Source organism: Nomascus leucogenys, chromosome 4, assembly GCF_006542625.1.
Source record: "Nomascus leucogenys isolate Asia chromosome 4, Asia_NLE_v1, whole genome shotgun sequence".
In the NCBI taxonomy this organism is placed as follows: domain Eukaryota; kingdom Metazoa; phylum Chordata; class Mammalia; order Primates; family Hylobatidae; genus Nomascus; species Nomascus leucogenys.
Window position 1 is genome coordinate 13,976,664 of NC_044384.1, and position 22,773 is coordinate 13,999,436.

Below are 22,773 nucleotides of genomic sequence, written 5' to 3' on the forward strand. Positions count from 1 at the left end.
TAATTTGATAAAATCATTATATGTGATTTATGTGTCTTTTATGACCAAAATTATATAAATTATACTTTTTGGTGAATTCCAAGACGATGCTTGAAAAAATAATAAAAAGAGCTGTTGTATGACTGTTGAACCTCTGAGGTAGCTTAAACTCCTTCCTCCTTAAACTTTCTATTCCTTGCACACATGCCTTAGCTCTGGTTGAGCAGAAAGTTAAAAGTTAAGTAAAAAACGGAAAAACTGGACTTTATCGATGTACCCAGAGTTAACAGAGAAATTAAACATAAATTGGAAGCCATAGACAGTGTGAAGAGAGCAGCACTGAGAAAAATATACATAGATTATAAGATGTTAATCATTCGAATATTGTTTTGGTCGTAAATATCCACTGTGAAATCTTAATTGGATCGTAAACAGAATGCGCTTCCTCCTCTGACCCTAACCCTGGATCCACACTCACTCATGTGTATTTTCCATCATCAATCAAGAAGACAACTTAGCCTTTGTAATAAAGCTCGTGTTTTTAATTTTAATAGCAAGCTTTAAACTGTATCTCATCATTAGATATTAAACTGTAAAAATCACTTTTCTAAGGTTGCGTCTATGTCCTATAATGCAGTTTCTTTTCTTTTATACCACATTACAGACTGTTTCAGTATAAGCCTTATGTATGACTTTAGCTTTACAAATGTGATAATTTTTCAATGTGATAATTTTCATCTATTTCTTTGGTAATCATTTTTAACTGTTGATGGCTACATGTTCTTAGGTATAATTATATCAAATCCCAATGACTAGAACTCCCCAGTATCTGTTTCTCTAGATTAAGCAAAACATATCAGTTAACCACCTAAATTCAGCTCTTATGATTCAGTTGAGAAAATTATGTAAACTGCGTCAGGGATACAGTAGATGAGAAATACAGAACTGAGTTTCTCAGACATTTTATGGGAAAGAAAATGCCGATTTTTATCTTATTTCTTCTTCATTTCAAAGAATCAAGTGCGGAATGTGTAATCTTTTCTTCTCCATACACATTCCACTCCAATATGGACCCTTAAATGACTCACAAATCAGAAAAATCTAATTTAAGCATGGTTTGACTAATTTCACTGGTGATCATCACAAATCTTTCAAACTCACATCTGTTGAACATTATGTATGTGTTGTCCAAATTTTGATTGTGTGTTTTCAGTTAAATACCTTAAAACATGTCAGCATTTTAACGAAGGAGATAAGCAAACATTCTAAGGGAAGCATTCTTATCAGATAATTCTGCACTGTTTACACACACAACTTGCTGGAATGATGTTAATCATTTGGTTCTGGTACTTTAATTACCATTCCTGTAACACAGCCCCATCTTGAGAAATTACTCTTCTGCATTTATCTTACAAGACAAAGATTCTAGCCTAACTAGAAATGGAGATGGCCTCCCCATACTGTTTTGTTTTCCCCCAATGTCTTTTGGCTCTCTTTTTTTGTTTGTATGGCAAAAGGACAGAAGGTAATTCTCAGGCCCTTGGCCTGAGACCTACAGCTGATTGAAGCAAACATGGGTAAAATTCCTAAACCTTCGGTTAAACTATATTTCTAATACTTTTTTTTTTGTTTGTTTTGAGACAGAGTCTCACTTTGTAGACCAGGCCGGAGTGCAGTGGCATGATCTTGGCTCACTGCAGCCGCCACCTCTCGGGCTCAAGTGATTCTTCTTCCTCAGCCTCTCAAGTAGCTGGGATTACAACAGGCACATGCGATGATTTCCAGCTAATTTTTTTTTTTTTTTTTTTTTTTTTAGTAGATACGGGGTTTCACCATGTTGGCCAGGCTGGTCTCAAACTCCTGATCTCAAGAGATCCACACATCCTCGGCCTCTCAAAATGCTGGGATTACATGCGTAAGCCACTGTGTCCGGCTCTAATACATTTTTGAAATTGCTATGTAAACTTCTACTTGTTAAAACTAAACTATAGATTACCTTATTATTGTCAAAAATTACTTGTTATTCGTTCATTTCTTATGAATTATAATGAATTTAGGTATTTGCTATGAACTGAGTCGTGACCCTCCCCCTTCAAAATTCATAAACCGAAACCGTAACTTCCAATGTGACTGATTTGTAGGTATGTCTTTTGCAAGTTGACTAAGGTTAAATGAGATTATATGGTGGGGACCTGAATCCCATAACACTGATAGTCTCATTAAAAGAGTAACAAATTTTTCTCTTCTTCCATGTGAGGACATGGAGAAGGCTGTGCTGTCCTCAAGCCAAGAAAAGAGCACTCACCAGAAACTGACTTTGCTGGCACTTTGATTGTGGACTTCTGAGCCAGAACAATGAGAAAGAAATTTCTATTGTTTAAGTTATCTAATCTGATATTTTGTTATGGAAACCAGAACAGACAAATACATACTGAACTTACATCTATCTTCAAAATATGATTGTTGGTATTACGACAGAGTAGTATTCATTTTAGTTCTAACTCTTCTAAAATTTTAAGACTTGATAAAATGATAATTATTCAGTGTAGACATCTGATATGCCTTCTAGCTTTTCTCAATTATAATTCTAATGCTGTTCCATTATTCTACTTATTTTATTACCAAACATATATATTACTTGAACTCTCATATAAGAACATCACCTTTCTAATTCACAAGGCTTTCCAAAGATTTAATAAAATAAGTACTGACTAGGCAACAGGGATGTAAGTTTTAAACAAGAATAATTAGAAGAAACTGTCATTACTAATTTATTTCAACATTGAATATAATTCCATGAGTTGTTTAGATTTCAACCCCGTAAATATATTAAAATGTAATACATCAGATTGTAATGTCTTGTGTTAGTTCTTTAACTTACAGGATTCTAAGTGTTTATGATTCCAAAGCAATGTTTCATTTGTAATTATGATGGCTAAGTATTTGGGGCCCAACCTTACAATGCAAAACAATTTTTTAGATTTTGTAGGCAATGTGGGGAGAAAGCTCTTATTTTAAACTCTATATTAGTGAAAACTTTCTTGCAATTCTGGGCTATAAAGAATACTACTGCATGTTTCAGAAAAAAAAATAAGCAAAATCAATTGCCCTTTGACATCTTAAATTGATGTATTTTTGAGAAACACAGTCCATTGCTGCATAAAATTATGAACATTACCTAACTGTCTTATAGATTTAAATCTGGCTCACACTCCTTATTCTAAACATGGACAACAGATTGTACTGAATCAACCCTTGCACTTCCCTCAAACCAACAGTAGTATTTATTCCCATCTGTAATGAGAGTTTAGGTTATTTTATATCTCTTTCAAGATTTTAGAACTTTCAGATAATGTTCATTCCGTGAAGGAACCTGGCAGACACCACCTTAACCAAGGGATCAAATTCAACATCATTATGAATGAGTCATGTCAACATCCTCTATCTTCTGACGTGATACAGTGAGAAGGGAAAAGCATCACTTCTGCCTTATACTTGCCAAAAATACATTCCCTGAAACATATGCATTAAGAAGAAACATGAGACAGGCCCATATTATAAGATGTTCTACCCAATTATGGGTCAAGAATGACAATGAAAGACTATGGAACTATCCCAGACTGGGAAATATAATGAAAGGTGTGATATTGAACTGGTTCCTTCCAGAAACAAGTATTTAATACTTTATTAGAACAACTGGCAAATTTTGAATATATGCTGTTAATCAGTAAATAGTATTGTACCGATGTTAATTTCCTAGCTTAAATAATTGCTGTAGTCACATAAGATATTACTATTTGCAAAAGCTGGATTAGAGAATAGCACTTTGCAACTTAGTTAAGTTTGAAATTAGTTCAAAATAAAAAAGATTAAAACTTTACCAATTTGATCACATTTTACAGATGAGAAAATCAAAACTTACTGTTTCAGGGCTGTGTTTAAAATAACGAGAAAATTGCTACTTTAACCTGGAGTTTCTGCTTACTGATCTTTCTACTATATAAAGCTTCTCTCAATATAGTTTTAGAAAACTCTGCCCTATTTTCTAAGAAGATAATTTGCTTTTGCTTTGATTTGAAGATTGTATTAAAAAGATACAAAAATCACAGAGCTGCACCAGGTGTCCTCACGCAAGCGTTTGTTCTTGGATCTGTGAGTCTTCCTCTGTGGGAACCACCTCCACAGCTGTTGGTTAGTTTTGGAATTTACTGCTTTCCATTGCCATGGGGTTACCTGCTTGGCTTATCAACCAGACTGTGAATTTTATGAAAGAGTTTATTTTTTAATGTTTCTATCTAGCACATTATCAATCACAGTATAAGTATGTGATAAATATTTGAAAAAAAAAGAGAGAAAAGGAGAAAGAAAACACAGAGGGTAGGTTTAGCAGCATACAAAAGAGATTTTCTTGGATACAATGTTAACCATGTTTGTACAAACTAGCGTTTCTTTCAGGTAATCAACCTAAGGCATATAATCAATACAAATCATACAAAACAATGAGGACCCAATTTCTCCCAATATAGTCCTTGCCTACATATGCTCAACCCAGCAAAGTCTCAGTGACTGTCCTGCTGCTTATCTAATTCTGTCGTGTATCCTGGTGAGTCACGGAGGGCTGCAGATCCTGTGACTCTGTATCTATGAGCAATGCACATGAAGCTTGTCCAAACAATTACAGTGCACTTTGCAGAGAAAAAAACTCAATCATCGTTTCAGTTTATATCTTGTCCTTTGCACCTAAAACCTCAATATAAATACAATGTTAAAACACAGCTAATATACACTTTGGGAGGCCGAGGCGGGCAGATCACGTGAGGTCAGGAGTTCGAAACCAGCCTGGCCTACATGGTGAAACCCTCGTCTCTACTAAAAATACAAAAACCATCCAAATGCGGTGGTACATGCCTATAGTCCCAGATACTGGGGAGGCTGAGGCAGGAGAATTGCTTGAACCAGGAGGCGGAGGTTGCAGTGAGCTGAGATTGCGTCACTACATGCCAGTCTGGGTAAGAAAGCAAGACTCCATCTCAAAACAAGAACCAAAAAAAAAAAAGAAAAGAAAAGAAAAAAAAAACAACGAATATAGACTGCATTTGAAAATGTTTGCTGCTTTCATCACAAAATAGGAGGCAAGTGGATTGCACATAAATACAAACATCATTAAAAAGGCAGAATTTTTAAATGATTTTGATCAACATACACAGACAATCAGGAAATGTGGAGCCCAATCTAGAGTACCTAGTTTGGCTATCATCAGGCATATAACTGCAAGTCTTCCACTCTGTCCAACTTTTAGCTGTACAGTTAAAGCCTTCGGTAATTATAACCTTCATTTCTGAACTAAGATGACTTTTTAAGTTAATTAGCCATATTAAGCTGAATAAATGGTGAGTTTCTGCATTTTAGTAGCACAATCTAACATGTTATTTACCAAATGGTAAGAAAAAACCAAAATAACAATGTATTTGTTTATTGGAGTATTATAAGAGCTGAATATAACTGCCAAGAAGTATTTCTAAAAATATGAACTTATGTGCATCTGATAGAGCTGATCCGTGTCCAAATTCCTTTTGAAATCACCAGGAATTCCACACATCTATCAGCAAACTGACAGAGAAGAAGCGCCTTTACAAATTAACTCTGGTTGTAAAGTTATTATGAAAATGGGGTGCCTACTCATTCCTAGAAAAAATAAACTGTCTTTGTTTTCTTCTAAGAGTTGACCTGGCATTAGACAATCTACATTTTCAGAGGACACTTTTCCTGTTTGTCTTTTCTCAATAAAATCTATAACCTGTAAATTTTGCTATGATGACTATGCTCTTTCCTGTCGCTCATACTTGGCATTCATTATTGACCTTTTCTGTATCTAATATAACATTTTCCAGTTAAGGAATCTAATTTGTAACCAAAGTTTTTAAAAATAAACACAACCTATTTTCAATATGAAACTTTTTTTTGGAACACTGAATGTATCTTTAGATATAAGGAGGTAGATAATTTGTTGGTGAGAGATATTGCTGAGGTATAATTAAATGCATTGAAAATGCTCACCAACACTTCCAAGTAAGCTTAAATTTAAAGCAAAGCCAATCCTGCAAACTGCATTTCTATGTATTTGATTTCTACTGGGGTAATAGGTATCAATTTTCCCTGAATGAGTTAGGAAGAAAGGGGAGTAGCAAAAAAAAAAAAATAAATAAATAAATAAAAGAAAGAGTGATGTTAACAGCTAGGGAAGCAACTGTGGAAGAGGCACGAAGCACACATTTCAGTGAAAGTAATGGCCTGGGGCACAGCGATCGGCTGGCAGCCCATTACGGTTAGGAAAGATGAAAAACACTCAATACCTGGAACAGAGGCTGAGTGGTTTTGTAGGCAATTTTTTTTTTTTTTTTTTTTTTTTTTTTTTACATCAGATAGTTACAGGACATTAAGTGAGTAATGCAAAGGTGATTAAAAGACTGGGCTGAAAAAATGCAGTGCGATCCAATGAAATGGGTGGAAACTGTGACCTCCTATGTACTGTAAATAGCCACAGGAGGGGTGATATAAAGTGAAAAGGAAAAAAGAAAGGATCCACCCCCCTTCCTTCTCCCCACATAAAAACAAGAAAACAGGCATGATGGTAATTAAAACATACATGTAAGGAAAGGGGCACTATTATTTTTTAAAACAGAACTCAGAGTAACATCCAAGGACTCTTTCCTTAAGTCTATACATTTATCAACTTATTTCACAAGAAATTGATTAAAACAGAACTCAGAGTAACATCCAAGGACTCCTTCCTTAAGTCTATACATTTATCAACTTATTTCACAAGAAAATGATGGGAAGCTAATAATAAAGGCTGCACCATCGGAGTCTAGCATAGCCCAGAAGTCTGTGCCTGGGTAGTTCCTGAGTAAGGGTTCTAGAAGCACTCCTGGTCCCATTCAACAGAATGTTCTACTTTGGTCTTTGGTTATCATAGGTAAAAACCAACTCAGTAAACTACCTAAAATAATATGCTTGAAAGCCATATCGTAGCCTCATTATCTTCAATGTCTTAAATGACCAAATTTTATTGACTGAAGAGTCATTTAATTGATCTTGCTGGTCACCTGCCATTAACATGGACTCGAAATTTGAAAGTCTTAAAAGACTCACAGATATAATTTCTGTGAATTTTTTACCCACTAATTATATCTCTGCCATAGTTTAATTGTATATAAATAATTTCTAAAAGCTGCATTATTAAGCACCCCCAAAACAGACGTTCCTATAATTAACTGGAATAAATATAAACACTATTAGAACATAAAATAATACCGGCTTTCATCTGAGGAATCACACAGATAACATTTGACGTGTAACAAAATAGATGATCCATAACTAAGTTAATTTATAATTAATATGTAATGAAATATAAAATATAATAATGTCCAGAGTAATTGAATGTAGGCCATAAATACTTTAATCAGATTTATTCAGTAACAGAATTGAATTGTAGATACCATTTTTCTATTTTATAGATTAGAAAACTAAAACTTAATGATATTAGGCAATTTGCCCCCAAGTTATACAACTAGTAGAAAGTGATAGAGCAAGAAAATAAAAATGATGTCAATTTGACACATACGGTAGTTATCCATTATGTGATCAAGTTAAGGTACAAAATGTATCGACGTCATCACTTCTATTTTCCAAATTACCCAAATAGCTAGACTGTGTTAGGATGACTAAGAGCGTGACCATTTAACTAGCCTAGGTTGAATATACATCTGTGAAAAGCACTGATTAATTAGGTTCTTTCTTTTCTTTCTATGATTATCTGCCCAGCCATTTCTTCACATCTTCTTCTATAATTTTTATTTCTTTCTGTCCTATAAACATTCCTGGGCATAGACATCAACTCCCAAAACTGAAAAAAAAAAAAAAAAAAAAGAAAAAAGGAAAAGAAAATGTGTCTATTTACCCAACTAATAAAAAATGAACTTAAGTCAAAGTTATTGTTATATCTCTGCTTATTCAGACCACCAAATTATCAATAAAAAGAATCATTTCATCATCTCAAATATAAAATCTATAGTACTCAAGTTCTCTGCCATTTTTTCCCAAGGATATATTTAAATTGTTCCTGTAAAGCCTTGCATTTGTCTCTCTTGTGTACAAATTCTCCTTCCATCTCAAATTATGTTACAGCCCTTTTTCTGTATTTTAGTCAGTTTTTAAAAAAATTAAATCCATTTCCATCCTGGACAATTTACTATGAAAGGCGATATTGAACTACCAATGTACAGCACGCAAAAGATAAACACGAACTAACTTCTGCCATGTAAATGTAAGTGACCTTCTTTGATTAGTTGAAAGGGAAGTACATAATATTTCTTGTTACCTAATCAAGAAACTACACAATTTCTCTTAGAAAAATAACACCTTTGCCCAACAACTTTGTTTGCATATGGAATTTAAGTAACATAGGGACATACCTCTTCATAATTTTAAATTGACTTATAGGAGTTTTATGGAATAAGCATTCTGAATTATTATGGGAAGTTTGTGAAATTCAAAAGAAGGGCATTTAAATTTTAAAACTATATTGGTTTTTAAAATGTCAACTTCGCCCAAGCAACTCTATTTAATACCAAATTAAATGGCATTTACTTTGGAAACAGTTTTGCTGCTTTTAAAAAATTTTACATTGTCACAAAATATGATTTTGCTTAATAACTATTACTTCCTTTTATACATTACTTGAATAGTATAGATCTGTCCATTTAAGAAAATTGGATGACTGTTAAATGTCCATTAAAAATGAATGAAATTAAGAGCTAGTTTCCTAATCAAATCCTAATCATTACGGTTACTCCTCTCAATTTCTTTATAAGAAAACAAGTAAAAAGAGAGTGAGACAGAAATTTAGCATATATATGTACAGTAAATATGATGGTGTTACTGGTAGAATGGCTATAAAAAATATATTTGTACACAAAACACCTCTGTATTTACATAAACTTAGGTAGGAAAATGCTGTAACTGGACCAGAAAAAAACATCCTAATTCACATCTCTAGAAACCTTTAACTTATTAACGTCCTTTTGTTTACAAGGCAGTAAAAGTCAATATTTATAAAATATAGAGACATTAAAATGAAATAATAAATATAATACAAATTACCTTGATTGATGTAGATGCTCATCAACAAACGTAATTTTGGCCCTTACTTAAGGTGTGATCAAACGAAAAAAGGACCCATGGAGTAAATCACCAAGATTATTCCTCTATCTTTTAAAGTTGAAAAATTGATTTATAGATAAACTCATTAGGTAGCTATGCCTCATTTTACCAGGAAGACAAATATAAAACTGACAGAGTGAAGCGTAAAAATACAGAGGCACAGATTTCGTGCTAATATACCCTATTTAGAAAACCTTCACCAGTACTCAGTACCAAATTGAGAAATTCAGTAGGCCTTTAAAAATATTAAAATAATTGAACCAGAAGTAGACTAGGAACTGGGAACATGATATGCCAAATGGCAGAGAGAAGGCCATGCTTTCTAGAAGCATCTTTTGGTTCAGGAAGCTCTCCAATGAAAATCTCCTTCTCAAATATTCAGACAGAAGGAAACTGTGAAAAACAAAATGTCCGTCTAGCTAACACTTGGTCACCCAATAAATGCACCATGAACTGTCCATCACTTGTCTAACATCATTTCTAACTGACTTCTGTCCATGATCATTTTTAATCCAAAGGAAAATGTTTAAAGCAACCTAACACACACACACACACACACACACACACACACACACACACACACACACACTCTCACACCTATCAAAACAAGACTGCTAAGAAAAGTGGGTTTAAATTGTTCATAATTTAGAAACATTAGGGTCAATAGTTTCACTTTGCAGTTTTTCCACTGCAAGTATCAGGGGAGGATACCCAAGTATTAATATTAGTCTGGACATCATTTTCACAATACCCCAAAAGCAGCAACTGAAACCAACTGGTTATAAACTGGTTATAAGAACCTACTACTCTTCATTTTTTATGAATAGTCTTGTTCTACTTTGGTAATGACAGTTTTATCAGTGTGTTATGACCATAGTAAACTAGGCCTCTGTAGAATCCTCATCTGTTTCTAAGAATGAAGCATCATTCCCTAATATACAGCTTCACTGTAATGAATATTATACCTTGATTTCAACTTCGCAGTGACTATCGCCAAAAACCTTCATAAACTCTTTCATAGAAATGATGTCTTGTGTTTACCATCCCCATAGCAAAAAATAAATTTTATATATATATATATATATATATATATATATATATATATATAGCAGTTTTTCATCCAACCACAGACATGGACAATAATCATTTACAACTTTGAAAGGTCACAATACCCTACCTTTCCTACATAGAGGGGGTCTGAACCCATGTATTCCTCCAGCACAAAGAACTGATTCCACACCCAGCTGCGCTTGGTCCGGGACTTCCCTGATTGGAAATAGGGCTTTGATCTGGACCTTGAGAGTTCTGCTTGACTCATCCCAGAAAAACACAGGAAAAGAGGTATTAGCTGAAGAAAATGGCAGAACTCCACTTTGCCCAACTTCATCTTTTTTTTTTCTTTCTTTTTCCTGTGTAAGAAAAAAACCTTGACAAGAGAAAAGGCACAGTTCCAGTTGGCTTAGTAGCTCTTGCCTCCGGCAGGGTGTCAGCTGGGAATCCAGAGATAATAATTTGTAGAGTGTTGGATTGGAAGAGGTCACCACTGCTGAATAGCCTTCGCCAAAGAATGGTGCAATAAGTACCTATCAGAACAAAGAGAAGAGCTGGTGTCAGGAACCAAAACACATAATAATATTTAGCATTCATTGACTAACCTACTATTGATTTTCCTAAGACTATACAAATTTCCTAAGATTATACAAATATCATAATTTGTGTAATTAAAATATTAATTATATACTTAGAAAATTATAATACACATTGATATATTTGTGAATTACATAAATACAGCTGATGCAGAATTATCTTCATTTCATAACACTACTTTAAAATATCACTTTTCTTCTAGGGCATTTTATTAGAGCATATGGTTTATTTTACACAAATGTACCGGCATCATTTTAAAAATCATTTTAATGTTAGCTTTTTTTTCTTTTATATTACAATGATTTTCGTTCGCTGGTATTAGAATGTGAAAGCAAAGCAACTCAAAGCAGAAATTTAACCAAATGGGAAGGACATATGCTGGTTTAAATCTCTTCTGTGAAACTGTAAAGAGAAATAAAGAAGTATGAGGTGATGCAAAACTGGTTGATTGATTCTGAGTCACAGAACACCAGCTGGTTTTGATGTGTTCTGATTTGATTGTGATCAGCTGAAAAGCTCAGTAGTTTCCATTTTCCACTCTTCGAACTTACTGTCATGTATGCTGTGTAGCATGTTAGGTTATGCTATTGCATTGCGGTTATTTGCTATTTTACAATTATTTATTGAGCATCTTGCAGCATGAGTTGTGCATAGTGGGACTCCCTACATAAACATTTATAGAATTGAATTATGTTGATCAACAGAAGAGTGAGAAAACAGCTGTATTTGTGAGGCCCATTCATTGCTGGCATGCACCCAGGAGGTGCTTTAGCAGAAGCATGGAAAAGCCCTTTTATTCTAATGTCTATTTATTTCAGTTACAGAATTCTGATTATGCAAGAGATAAAATCAGTTACAAAACAAACTTTCGAACATACCCCTAAAACACAAAGGAATGAGAATTTATGATAAAGTCCTCACTTTAATCACCATGTTGCACTTTGGTTTATGAATTCATTTTGCTTCGTATAAATAAATCAACAGTAGAACGATTAAGGCAAAGAAGTATCATTTGCCTATTTCTGGGTTTTTTTTTTTTTTTTTGAGGAAGAGGAGAAAAATATAGTGTTGAGAACATAAAGCCAAAAGATGTCTCCTATTAAGGCAGAAAATGCACTATCCTCATAAGCTTTTCAGTCTTTCTACCTGTCCCTTCTGTCAGAGGAGTGTCTGTTATGCAATAAAAAAAATTTTTGATAGTCAAATTTCTTAAGAAAATACTATATGTAGTAAAAGAAATGTGAAACAAATATATACATACGTACAAATTTATAGTTCACACAACTAGAAAAAACAGGTTCCAATGACTTTGTGCAATGAACTGTTAAAATGAATGCATACATTTAAACATATATATCTATAAAGTTTTGATATTCCAGAGGGCATTTAAGAAAAATCCAATGCTCATCTAATTACTGTACCTGAGAGCCACCAGGATGGTAACTCTTAACTGCACCCTGTGCAGAGAACACAATCTCCCCAAATCCAGATATCCTATCCAAGGATCAAAAATAAATTTATTCCATTTAGAAACCACCCTAGAGGGCCAGTTGTTCTAGCCTTTGACTTACAAACAACAAGTAACTTGGGATCATGCCATGATGTTCCAATGTAGGCTCCTTAATTAAGTTGAAAGTTTATTGTAGGTAGGTCTGACTAACCCACCTGAAAGGCATGCTTCCTACAGTTTAAAAAGGCAGGGAGGTGCTTAAACTTTGATCTGGACATGATGCACTAGTGTAGGGATTAGTCCAGTGATGAGATGAGAATCGTGAAGAGTGGTCTTCAGTAGGAATGGCTGACAGTATGGGAAGGGGCAAAGTCATGTAGCTTCTTCCTTCATCTAGTGGTAAGCCAGTCTCCTGGGGATGGGGAGGGATGGTTTAGAGCTCTGGTCAGGTGGCTGAAACAAGCATGTGAAGTCTGTGGCCATAGAACAGTTCCAGTTTCACTACTCAAGAGAATGAATTCTCTCTTAAAGGCAATGACATAAACACTTTGGCTCCATATAATATATATTTTTAGATGCAATAGAGCAAAATTACACCATTTAGGCTACTGTATGGATTGAGTGGATGTGGTAACATTGTTTCAGAGAGTGACAATACATCCAACTTCTAAAAACCTAAACGGCAAATGAGCTTTTGGAATTCAATACTTGAGGAGTTAGTTACCAGTAAAGACTGCTGGTGTCTGCATCGGATAAATATTCAAATTCTGGGCCAGTCATGTCTTAACTACGTAATCTTGAATAAGTTAAATACTAAGAAGTTCCAGAGATAAAACCTTAAGTCTCTCATCTATAAAACAAAGATGATAATAATGGCATCTACTTCATAGGATTAAATGAGCAAATCATGAGATGCCAAAAATAGTGCCTGGCAATCAAAAATGTATTTTTAAAAAGTTCTTGGGATTATTATCATATTTTTTAGTTTGAAACTGGCTATGTTAAAATTAGTTTATGGGTTGATGTTAGTTTTCATTCGAATGTTATCTATATTCAAATGTTTTAGACAACTCTTACACCAAGTGAAAGCATTTTGATAGTTGTAGTTGGTTCCAGAGAACCATATGGTCATAAATCAAAAAATCAAGATGAATACAAAGGCGCCAAAGTACTATATATATGTATAATTCTTTATTTCTTAAAGGCATGCCTTCTGTAATTTTTTAGAAATCAAACACAAATATCAGAACTGGAGAAATTTATTTTAGTTCACTAGGTGTTTACTGATGAGGAACAAAGCACACAGTCTGGACTAGGGATAAGATCACAGGACTCATTGTCCTACAAGCTCCACCACTTTCTGTATGACCTTGGATTGCTCTGGGATTTTATTTTCCACATTTGCAAAATGAAGGAGCTGAACTCAATTATCTCATAAAAGTCTGCTTTTTTTTTCAGGTCTTACTTTTCTACTTTTTGACAATTACATAAAATTGATTTTGTTAGCTCTTTTAAAGCTGTGATAAAATATATATTGTTAATAATAAAAGATAATGGGGGCCGGGCGTGGTGGCTCATGCCTGTAATCCCAGCACTTTGGGAGACCGAGGAGGGAAAATCACAAGGTCAGGAGACCGAGACCATCCTGGCTAACACGGTGAAACCCTGTCTCTACTAAAAATTAAAAAAAAAAAAAAAATAGCTTGGCGTGGTGCCACGTGCCTGTAATCCCAGCTACTCGGGGGGCTGAGGCAGTAGAATCGCTTAAACTCGGGAGGTGGAGGTTGCAGGGAGCTGAGATGACGCCACTGCACTCTAGCCTGGGTGATAGAGTGAGATTCCGTCTCCAAAAACAAAAAAGATAATGGGCAGAGAAATTTAAGGAAGTTAGGAAGTTATAGGAATGTAAAAGAAACATTTGACTTGCTTATAAAATGCAACATTCACTTTAAGAAGAGCTATTTAATGTACTCTTCTTGCTCTTGAAGATTCTTTCTTTTCCATTCAACATGACTGGGGATTTATTGAATTAGCTAGAACATATAAAAGAAGAGAGTTACAGAACATGGCATGGGTGACATTAAAGTCATTGAAATAATGTCTGTGAAGGGAAGATACTTGATAATTGTGCAACTCATTTTAATCAAGTGTTTTTAAAAGCACCTAGTATAAACATAAACCTTGACGAAGAAGGAGATCCACCTTGTCGTATCTGTAGTATCTAAGACTGAAGTAGGCACATAATTGACATTTGGAAACCATTTACACATACTCATTTTCATTATGATCAACCTCATTTTTTAATATGAAAAGTTAACCATACAACAAGTCAAGACACAAATTCCTTGGTAAGTCAACCATGTTTATAAGTCACAATCACTTTCAAGGAAATTCCATTCTATTTCTCTGCAATATTTGAAGTATTTGCCAACCTCTTGAGCTAAATTGTCTTTACCTTGATCCAAGTTCTACCAGAGTGCACAAGGATATTTAACTGGCATTGTGTATATTATCAGAGGATGAAATTTTCTTTTTTGAGATAAATGTCTCTGTTATACTCTTTGTGGAATGCACTTGGAAAATCAGAAAACAGTGTGTGAACCATTGTGATCTGAAGTGAGGATGTTTCATAATGTGTTCCCCAGTATTTTTGGCAGTAATCAACTCTGCCAGGAACATATGCCCTCTATAGCAGCGGAAGAGTCGCATGGCCTCAGGTCAGGTGCCACCTTTCCTTATCAGTCTTTCACAAATGTTTGCCTTCCTTTTCAATCAAATCTCAATTTCAAGAGAAAGGCGAGTATAGCAGTTCCACTGATTTCATTCTGTCCTGATCTGGGTATCATGAAAGAAATAAGGGCTCTGAAGCATTATTTTAAGAAGCCTGTAGTTCTTTGTGGTTGTCAACCAGAAGTAATCCAAACTTAAACTTGAGATTTTTCTCACATACTGTATAACCTCTTTATAAGGCTTTTTATCTTCTCACAAATGTCAACATGTAGAAAGATACCACAATAACTTTTATTACATTTAAATGAACTTGAGTACAGAGTCAGTAACAAATTGCTGACTTTTCACAATGGATTAAATATTGCCTCACAAATCTGTGCCTAAAGCAAAAACACTGCATCTCTCTTTAGAAGTCTATGTTGTTTATCTTCTCTCTGTCTTCCACCTCCTTTCCTATCTGAGTTTCATATACAGGAGTTAAAAACAAGACTCATGTCAAGAAAAAATGAGTAATCTGCATCCATGCATGTGGTTTGGAGAGCTGACCTCTTCACTATTACTAGTTCTTTTAAAAAGTGCAGAAAAAAAAAATATATATATAAATATAAATGGACATACAGTTGAAGGAAAGTCTACAGGTCTGTATAAACTTTTGGACATTGGAACATTTCTGAAGAGAAAAACAAGAACAGGTTATATCTGAGGAGAAAATGGCACAGAGGTAAATCACAGGTGTCTCAGGGAGTAGTAGTGATGGCTACTGGACAAATGATTAATCTGAAACAAAAAAAAAAACTGAAGAAGATTTAGAATGTTTTTGTTTGATATCTTAAGGTTAAAACTTGTGTTTTAAAAAACAATTTATAATATTTTTCCATGTTTTACAAGCTGAAATACATGAAAATAACCACAAGTAGTACTGTGATGAGCCTAACAGAGCATAACTTAATCATCAGAATATAAAATACAACACTGAAAAATATATTTTGAACAGACTGAAGCAAAAAGAAAAAAGAAGAGGTAAAAATCCCTTAAGCAGTATTTGCTAAATCAACATCATCTGATATGAAATCACTTGATCATGCTACCATTTTGTTCCAATTATTTTTGTTAAACTAAGTGGCAGTGTATTAGTTCCAAGTAGACTGTTTATTATCCATTTAACTTTAACAGCTAATGTTATTTTACCAAAACAAATTCATTACTATAAAGTTTTCTTGGAATTTCTACTCCACTTGACATCTCTAGGAAACCACTTTTAACAGATCAAGTGACTATCGTGCTCTTAATCAAACGGTGTTTTCAAACTTATAAACAATGACTAAAGGTCCTTTCATGCAAAAAAAAAAAAAAAAAAAAAAAAAAAACACTGTCATGCATTAGCATATCAATTACTAATCAGCAAAATTGCAAGTCTTCCAGAACCTGTTCCATTCAAAGTCAACATGCTAAAAACATAACAAGTATACATCATATTCAGCCATTGCACACTAATATATCACCACAAGAGTAGTTTTAAAAACATGGCTAACTGCCAATTAATTCATATGTTCTAGACTCCTTTTGTAAAAAGTACACAGTGCTGTATGCTTTCTGGAAATAATATGTGCTATGATATATAACTATCAGCTATACTAAAAGGAAATATAGGACTATTTTTGGTTTTGTGGCACTTAAAGTTGAACTGGAATGTGTTTGTTGCTGTCCAATATAAATAAGCAATGGCTTATCACAATTAAAGACCACATTCCACCAAAATTTCTTTAAATTCTAGGCAAGGAGCAGCAGCTCATGCTCTCTGCCATCTGGAGTCTGCCTCAGATGCAGGTCTTCTGAAACTGTTTTGAAATATACTTAATATATAACCCACTAACACACAGCTTACTATCAATTGGTAATGCTGATTTAAAGAAGTCATGCCTCTCTTTTAAAAATTGGTATAGTTTATGACTAGATGGAGAATGATAGTCCAAAACTAAATTCAATTATTTGCATTTTCTAGAAAAACAATTGTAGGAATGACATTTGAGGACTGTCAGTGTACTTAATAGAATAATCCACAAGAATCAGAAAAATCCATAATGGTTGTCTGACAAACACCTCCAGAATCCAACTGATATTCCCTGACACATTTTGTTGGCTGACCTATTAAACATAACAGTACAAGAAATCACAGTTGGAATAATAGCAACAAAATAGAAAAAATCTTGTTGACCTATTGGGGGGAAACTGTCATTTCCAAGATTGCTTTAAGGTTGAACTACATTTAGGCAGCAGCATGTTTTTAAGGAATCTTTAAGCAGGGTGAAAGATGTACATGTTTAAAAGTGGAAATTACACCATTCCACAGCAAGAGAACTATGCAACATATTACCATTGTTTTAAGATGAACCTTCTATTTACTAGCTTTTTTTTGTTTTTGTTTTTTTTGTTTGTTTTGTATAGTCTAGGAGAAGTCTGTTTCTTTTTAGGAATTCCTTGGATATTTAACGGTTTTATTTAAATTCAATGAAGAGACTGCCTCCTGATTCATCCACTGTCTTCTCTGAAGACTTTCATTTGCTCTTGTGTCCCCAGTACAGCTGCCACCTGTTACCACTGAGGTCCTCCCTGTGATTTAACCCAGTCCACAAAGTTAGAGTAGTCTGCTTTGTGTAAAGGATAGTACTTATTCATTGTTGCTTTAAGTTTGAAGATTCCCAAAGTGGTGGAACCACAGATAGATGACATGTTTGAACTGCAATAGACGTTAGAAAAACCAAAGTAGCCCTTTCTTTACTTTGAACATAATGGAAATCTACAAATTCCCAGTGAAATGCCCAAGGTCACACAGCTAGGTACTGATCCAATATCCATTGCATAACTGTATGTAATGAGTATTTTAAAGTATTTGTTAAAAATTGCTCATTCTGGTAATAAGTGCTTTTGCAATGTGTGATCTTTGGAACTTGTCATCTTTCCTAAAAGCCAAACAAAGTAGATTTGACTGTAGTTAAATTTTTATATGACCATAAGTTTTAATTTTCTAAGTAGGTAATGGTAATCATAATTATCATTCAGAAGGGCAGAGAATGCAGACTAAGAAGAAAGGGTGAAGGAACCTATTGTCTAGGGTTGTGTGTTTCTATCTTACAAAAAAATGAAGAGTGAGCTGTATCCAAATTTAAAATAGCTTTTTCCCTTCTAAACAACTCTGGAATCCAAAAATAATTTCCTACTACATTATGACACAAGGTAGCTAACTATTTCCACTGAAATTTAAACAACAGCTCAGTGAACATTGTAGAAATAGGGTACCAACTCAGGACAGTATATTAGGATATAAAACTCTATATATATGGGGCCATTTTGTTTGGCAAAATAAGTATCATTCCTATTGTACCCTTTTGGTTGGTGATATAAGTCCTATATTTTGAGATGACTGCTTGCTGCTGATATTCCCATTATAATCATCCTAAACTTAATGTTGCTATCTTCAGTTTCCAGTATAGTAATATACTAACATAAATTTGTTTCATCTGTATACCATTTAAAGTTTAACATTACATTCAATAATTTTAATTCTGATGAAAGAGCCCTCTCTTTTGTACTTAAAAGGTATAATTTTTTACATTTTAATTAGTGAGGCTAGGGACTCTCTGTGATATGTGACTTCTCACGTAAAGAAACTGTGATCAAATCCATTAGCTCCCTGGGCCAGATAACATTACAACCACAGACCTCAACCTCCTACTGTTAACTGGCCTAAATATGCAGGCAGGGGCCCTGGAAATGAATCACATAGCCTGTAGTGTGCATCTGGTTATCAAACACAGAAAGAAAACTTCAGAGTGGATTACAGACTCAATTTCAACTAAGCACAACCTCTTCCATGGGTGAAAGGAATTTTTAAAAAGACGAAACAAGAGTTTATTATTAACTAGAAGAAACATTTGTAAATTAAAAAGTAAACAAAGTAACAAGGCACAATCTTTCTGAGTTATTTATGTAATAACAAAATGGTAAAATTATATTCAGAGAGTTTTTTATAATTTATTCTTACAAGAAATCTTAGCTGTATCAACTATAATTTTTAATTTGCCCTTGTATTTACCTTGTGCCACGTGTGATTTATGTGACTTCAATAAAAGTCATCAGGTTTCAATAAACACTTTGCAAAACAGCAGAAAAGGGATTCTACCAGAATGAAAATCTATACTATAATCTGAAATGAAGATATGGACAGATGTCTGCATATTCATTTGCACTGGTAATTTTATCTGTGAGACTTGCAGAAAAACAAGGGGGAAGTGCTTGCAGGGGTATCGTTCTGCAGAACCAGCAAATCCCCAGAGGAGGCACTCGTGTATTGCTGGTTACAGCTAGATCTGCTATGCTTGTCAGATGCTGGGGAGATGGTCACACACAAGACTCTGATCACATGTCTTCTTTCCTTGTCCTCAGCTCCCCTTTATCACCCCACCAAGTAGCATCTGATTCCTTCATCCAAGGAAGAAAAAGCTTCCATCTCAATCCCTTTGCAATCAACTAATGCATGTTAGTTATTTTAGAAGTTCCTGAAACTTCCAATTTAAGCTAAGGCTTTGAAGACTTCCAATCAAGTAAAAGACATTTGTGTGTGTGTGTAAGAGAGGGAGAACTGTGATGTGATACAAGCTATTAAAGCAATAAATGTAAAACCTTATGAAATCCAGGAAGATTGTAATCGTTCAGCAATAAATATCCACAGCACAGAATTTGTGAGTTTAGTATTTTATAAACTATTTCTGAAAGATCTGACAAAAAAGCATTTGCTCAACACAAAAATGTATTCACTTCCTCATATCAGTATACACTCTGAGGAGTTTATATCAGCTTTGCCATCAAAAAAGCAAAATGCTGAATAACAGGGAAACCAGTAAAGAAACCAGTGCCCAGGAGAGACAGTCATTTGATTTTTAGGCCAAGGAAGGCTGAACAGTGGCCAACTCCGCGTGCTCTCCACCCTCTCTTCTTCATTGGACACTAAACACTAGAGTCAATTCAAGGGTAAATTGCAGTAATAAAGATGCTTTACAATTATCCTTTTATAAGAAAGGAAAAAGCTCTGTGCTATTAAATCAATAAAAGTAGACTTAAGAAGAGTTGTGAGTCTGTCAAGTGATTGTTAACACAATTCTAATGACCTCTTGCAGCCCTTAATTACAATAATATCTCACGTTGTAACTGCACAATGCCCTTTTATTAAAGCTGCAAACCTTAATAGCTTTTAGCAGGGTGATGGTCTGTGCTACTGATTGTTTTCTTTATTTTTCTTTCCTCAGACAGACTCGGCTAGCTTTCCCAGATAAGACTGTTAACGTTGGATGTTACCTAATTGCTCTGCTATCCCACTCCATATTAAACACTAACAGAGAAGCAAGACTTCCACAAAGTTGCCAGTCTTCCTACCTGCCTCAATTCTTTTGCATTTTAATGCATACTGTTCCAAATAGCCTTAAAAATAAAGAAAAGGATTCTTCATGCATTTCCCGTTGACATACAGAACAAGAAAATATCCTAGGTAAACCAAAGTCTAACTAGTTCTTTAGGAAAGAAGTAATTCTTGGTGAGTTACTGAAAGCTTCAAATGTAATTAATTTTTTTTCTTAGCTCTTTTCTCCCATAACAATTTGCCTTTATAAAGACTCTCTTAAAACTATTTAGATATTGTGTCTATGCAAACTTTCCTTGAGAAAAAGACTGCTACTGCTCTTAAACTCTTAAAATACACATTTTTTTGTGTGAGGTGTTATCTGCTTTTAAAAATACATACTTGTCACTTGGCAAGGGCCATATATTAACAAGTCACTTACATTTTTCTCTTATTTTTTGTATAAAGTTATGTTTATCTACTTCTGTATGAAAAATGATCTGAACACCTGTCTAGTAGCTACAGAAATTATGAGGACAAGTCTTACTTAAAGGTCTCACTTAATAAACGATCTAATAGAGACATGATATTTATTGCAAAGCAAAAGATGTTATAAGTACATTCCTGGTTCAATTTGCAGATCTCCAAAGCCTTGATATACCCAATCCTTGATGGTTTCTCAATAGTTTGCCATTTGCCCAGTGCTGGGTGAACTCATTGCCAATCTTTACTCACCTGAACTATGACATTTAAGAAATCCGTAGGGTTAACGATCTAAAACGTGAAGCGGTACAGAATAACGGGTCTTTTTTCATTAATCCACACTGGAAGGTTGAATACCAGCAACTAGCAGTGTACCATGTGCACCCATGAAGAAGTCCACCACGCATTCAGAGAAGCAGGGCGCCCTTTTCCCAGCGCACACTTAAGGTACTGCCAGGCAGAGGGGATGCAGGATGCAGATGAACCAGATCAGCAGAATACTAATTGCAGGGGAAAAAAGCAAAGCACCCTGAGGTGAGCTCCACCTTCACGAATGGTAAAAGGTGTCTAGAGCGGATGGTTCAAAGGACTCCTGCCCACAGCGGCGCATACCCCCTTCCAGCCTCAGACCTCTGCAGAACCCGGCGGCACAGCCGGCACGGAGTTGTGCCCCCACCAGTCCGAGGTTGAGGGAGGAGCCTGCTTGTGTTCCTCTTTGAGGAGAGTGCTCCAGCCTGCCCATGTTTGCCGCTGCACCTGGAGAGTGCCGGGATTTGCTCTTACCCTCAACAACTACTCCTCGTGTCGCACCTGGTGTCTGTCAACACCGGCTTTCCGGGCCAAACGCCCCCGGCTCCGTCCACAAGCCTGTCCTGCCTTGCAGAGCCACATCTCACGGCAACACGCAGTAACTTGGGGACGCCAAGGGAAACTCCGCACGGACATCCCCGCCCGCTCTCCGCTCACTGATTAGTCCTGCTTCCAAACGCGAACAGCAAGGGCGCACATCTGCCCAGCGGCGCCTCCCCAGCCCCGCGCAGGCAGACACACTCACCTGGGGCCTCGCTGGCCTCCCCGCGGCGTCAGACGCCAGGGACCCGGGCGTGTGCATCCGAAAGGACCTGCGCTAGGCTGCCGGGCGCCCGCGGGCTCTTGGGGACCCAGTGCGCGCAGCTCCGCGCGCGGGGCAGACTGGAGGCACCGGCTCGACACCCGCTCGGGCCCGCCCGGCACGGGCTCCTCCTCCAATCACAGCCCACTCCGCGGTGCGCGGGGACCCTGCCCCGGCCTCGGGCGCCGGGGGCCCGTTGCGACTGCTCGCTGCGAGGGGCCCCTCCGGCTCGCCCCGGCGGCTGAGACGCAGGGTCCGGGGCCAGCGGGAGCGCGCGGCCGGAGAGAGGGCGAGAGGGCGCGCGGGAGAGGAGGGGAGAGCGCGCCAGAGCCCGGGCCGAAGAGGGAGGGGAAGAGGGCGAAGACGGTGGGCGGCGGGCGCCCGCTGTCAGCGCCGTCGGAGGCCGGCCCGGGGAGCCGCTGAGACTTCCGCGCCTCCGGGAGACCCGGTGGGGGCTACTGGAAAAGAACGCGAAGACGGAGCCCCTCGGCCGCCACGCGCGCACACACACACGCGCGCACCCTCGCGCACCCTCCTCCACCTCCCGCCTGGCGGATCTGTACAGATGGATTCCTTCGCAGGAAAATAAAGAAGAGGGGTGAAAGTAGGAGGGGCTGCAGCCCATCCATCTCTCCGCGAGGCATTTGCATCTGAAAGCACGGAGCTGGAGGAGAGTTTTGAGGGTATTTGCAAGCTGCCCCCCCAACACCCACCTTTGCCTGTCGTGAAAGCCGTGATCAATTGAGCTCCTGAGGCATG

At 36.4% G+C, this 22,773-nt stretch overlaps 1 protein-coding gene across 2 annotated transcripts in view; it reads right to left on the reverse strand.

The window, feature by feature from the left end:
• Positions 1-22,518, reverse strand: part of CDH7 (cadherin 7) — a 130,075-nt gene extending 107,557 nt beyond the window's left edge. Inside the window, exons 1-2 of one of the 2 annotated variants that reach the window (XM_003264322.3) lie at positions 21,958-22,518; positions 10,379-10,784 (exon numbers count right to left, since the gene is read on the reverse strand). In XM_003264322.3, coding sequence (XP_003264370.1) covers positions 10,379-10,588 — 210 coding nt within the window. In that variant the 5' untranslated portion in view covers positions 10,589-10,784; positions 21,958-22,518. Of the gene's footprint in view, positions 1-10,378; positions 10,785-21,155; positions 21,316-21,957 lie in introns of those variants that run through there. The other variant, XM_030810289.1, reaches the window with a different exon arrangement.
• Between the last annotated feature and the right edge of the window lie 255 nt (positions 22,519-22,773).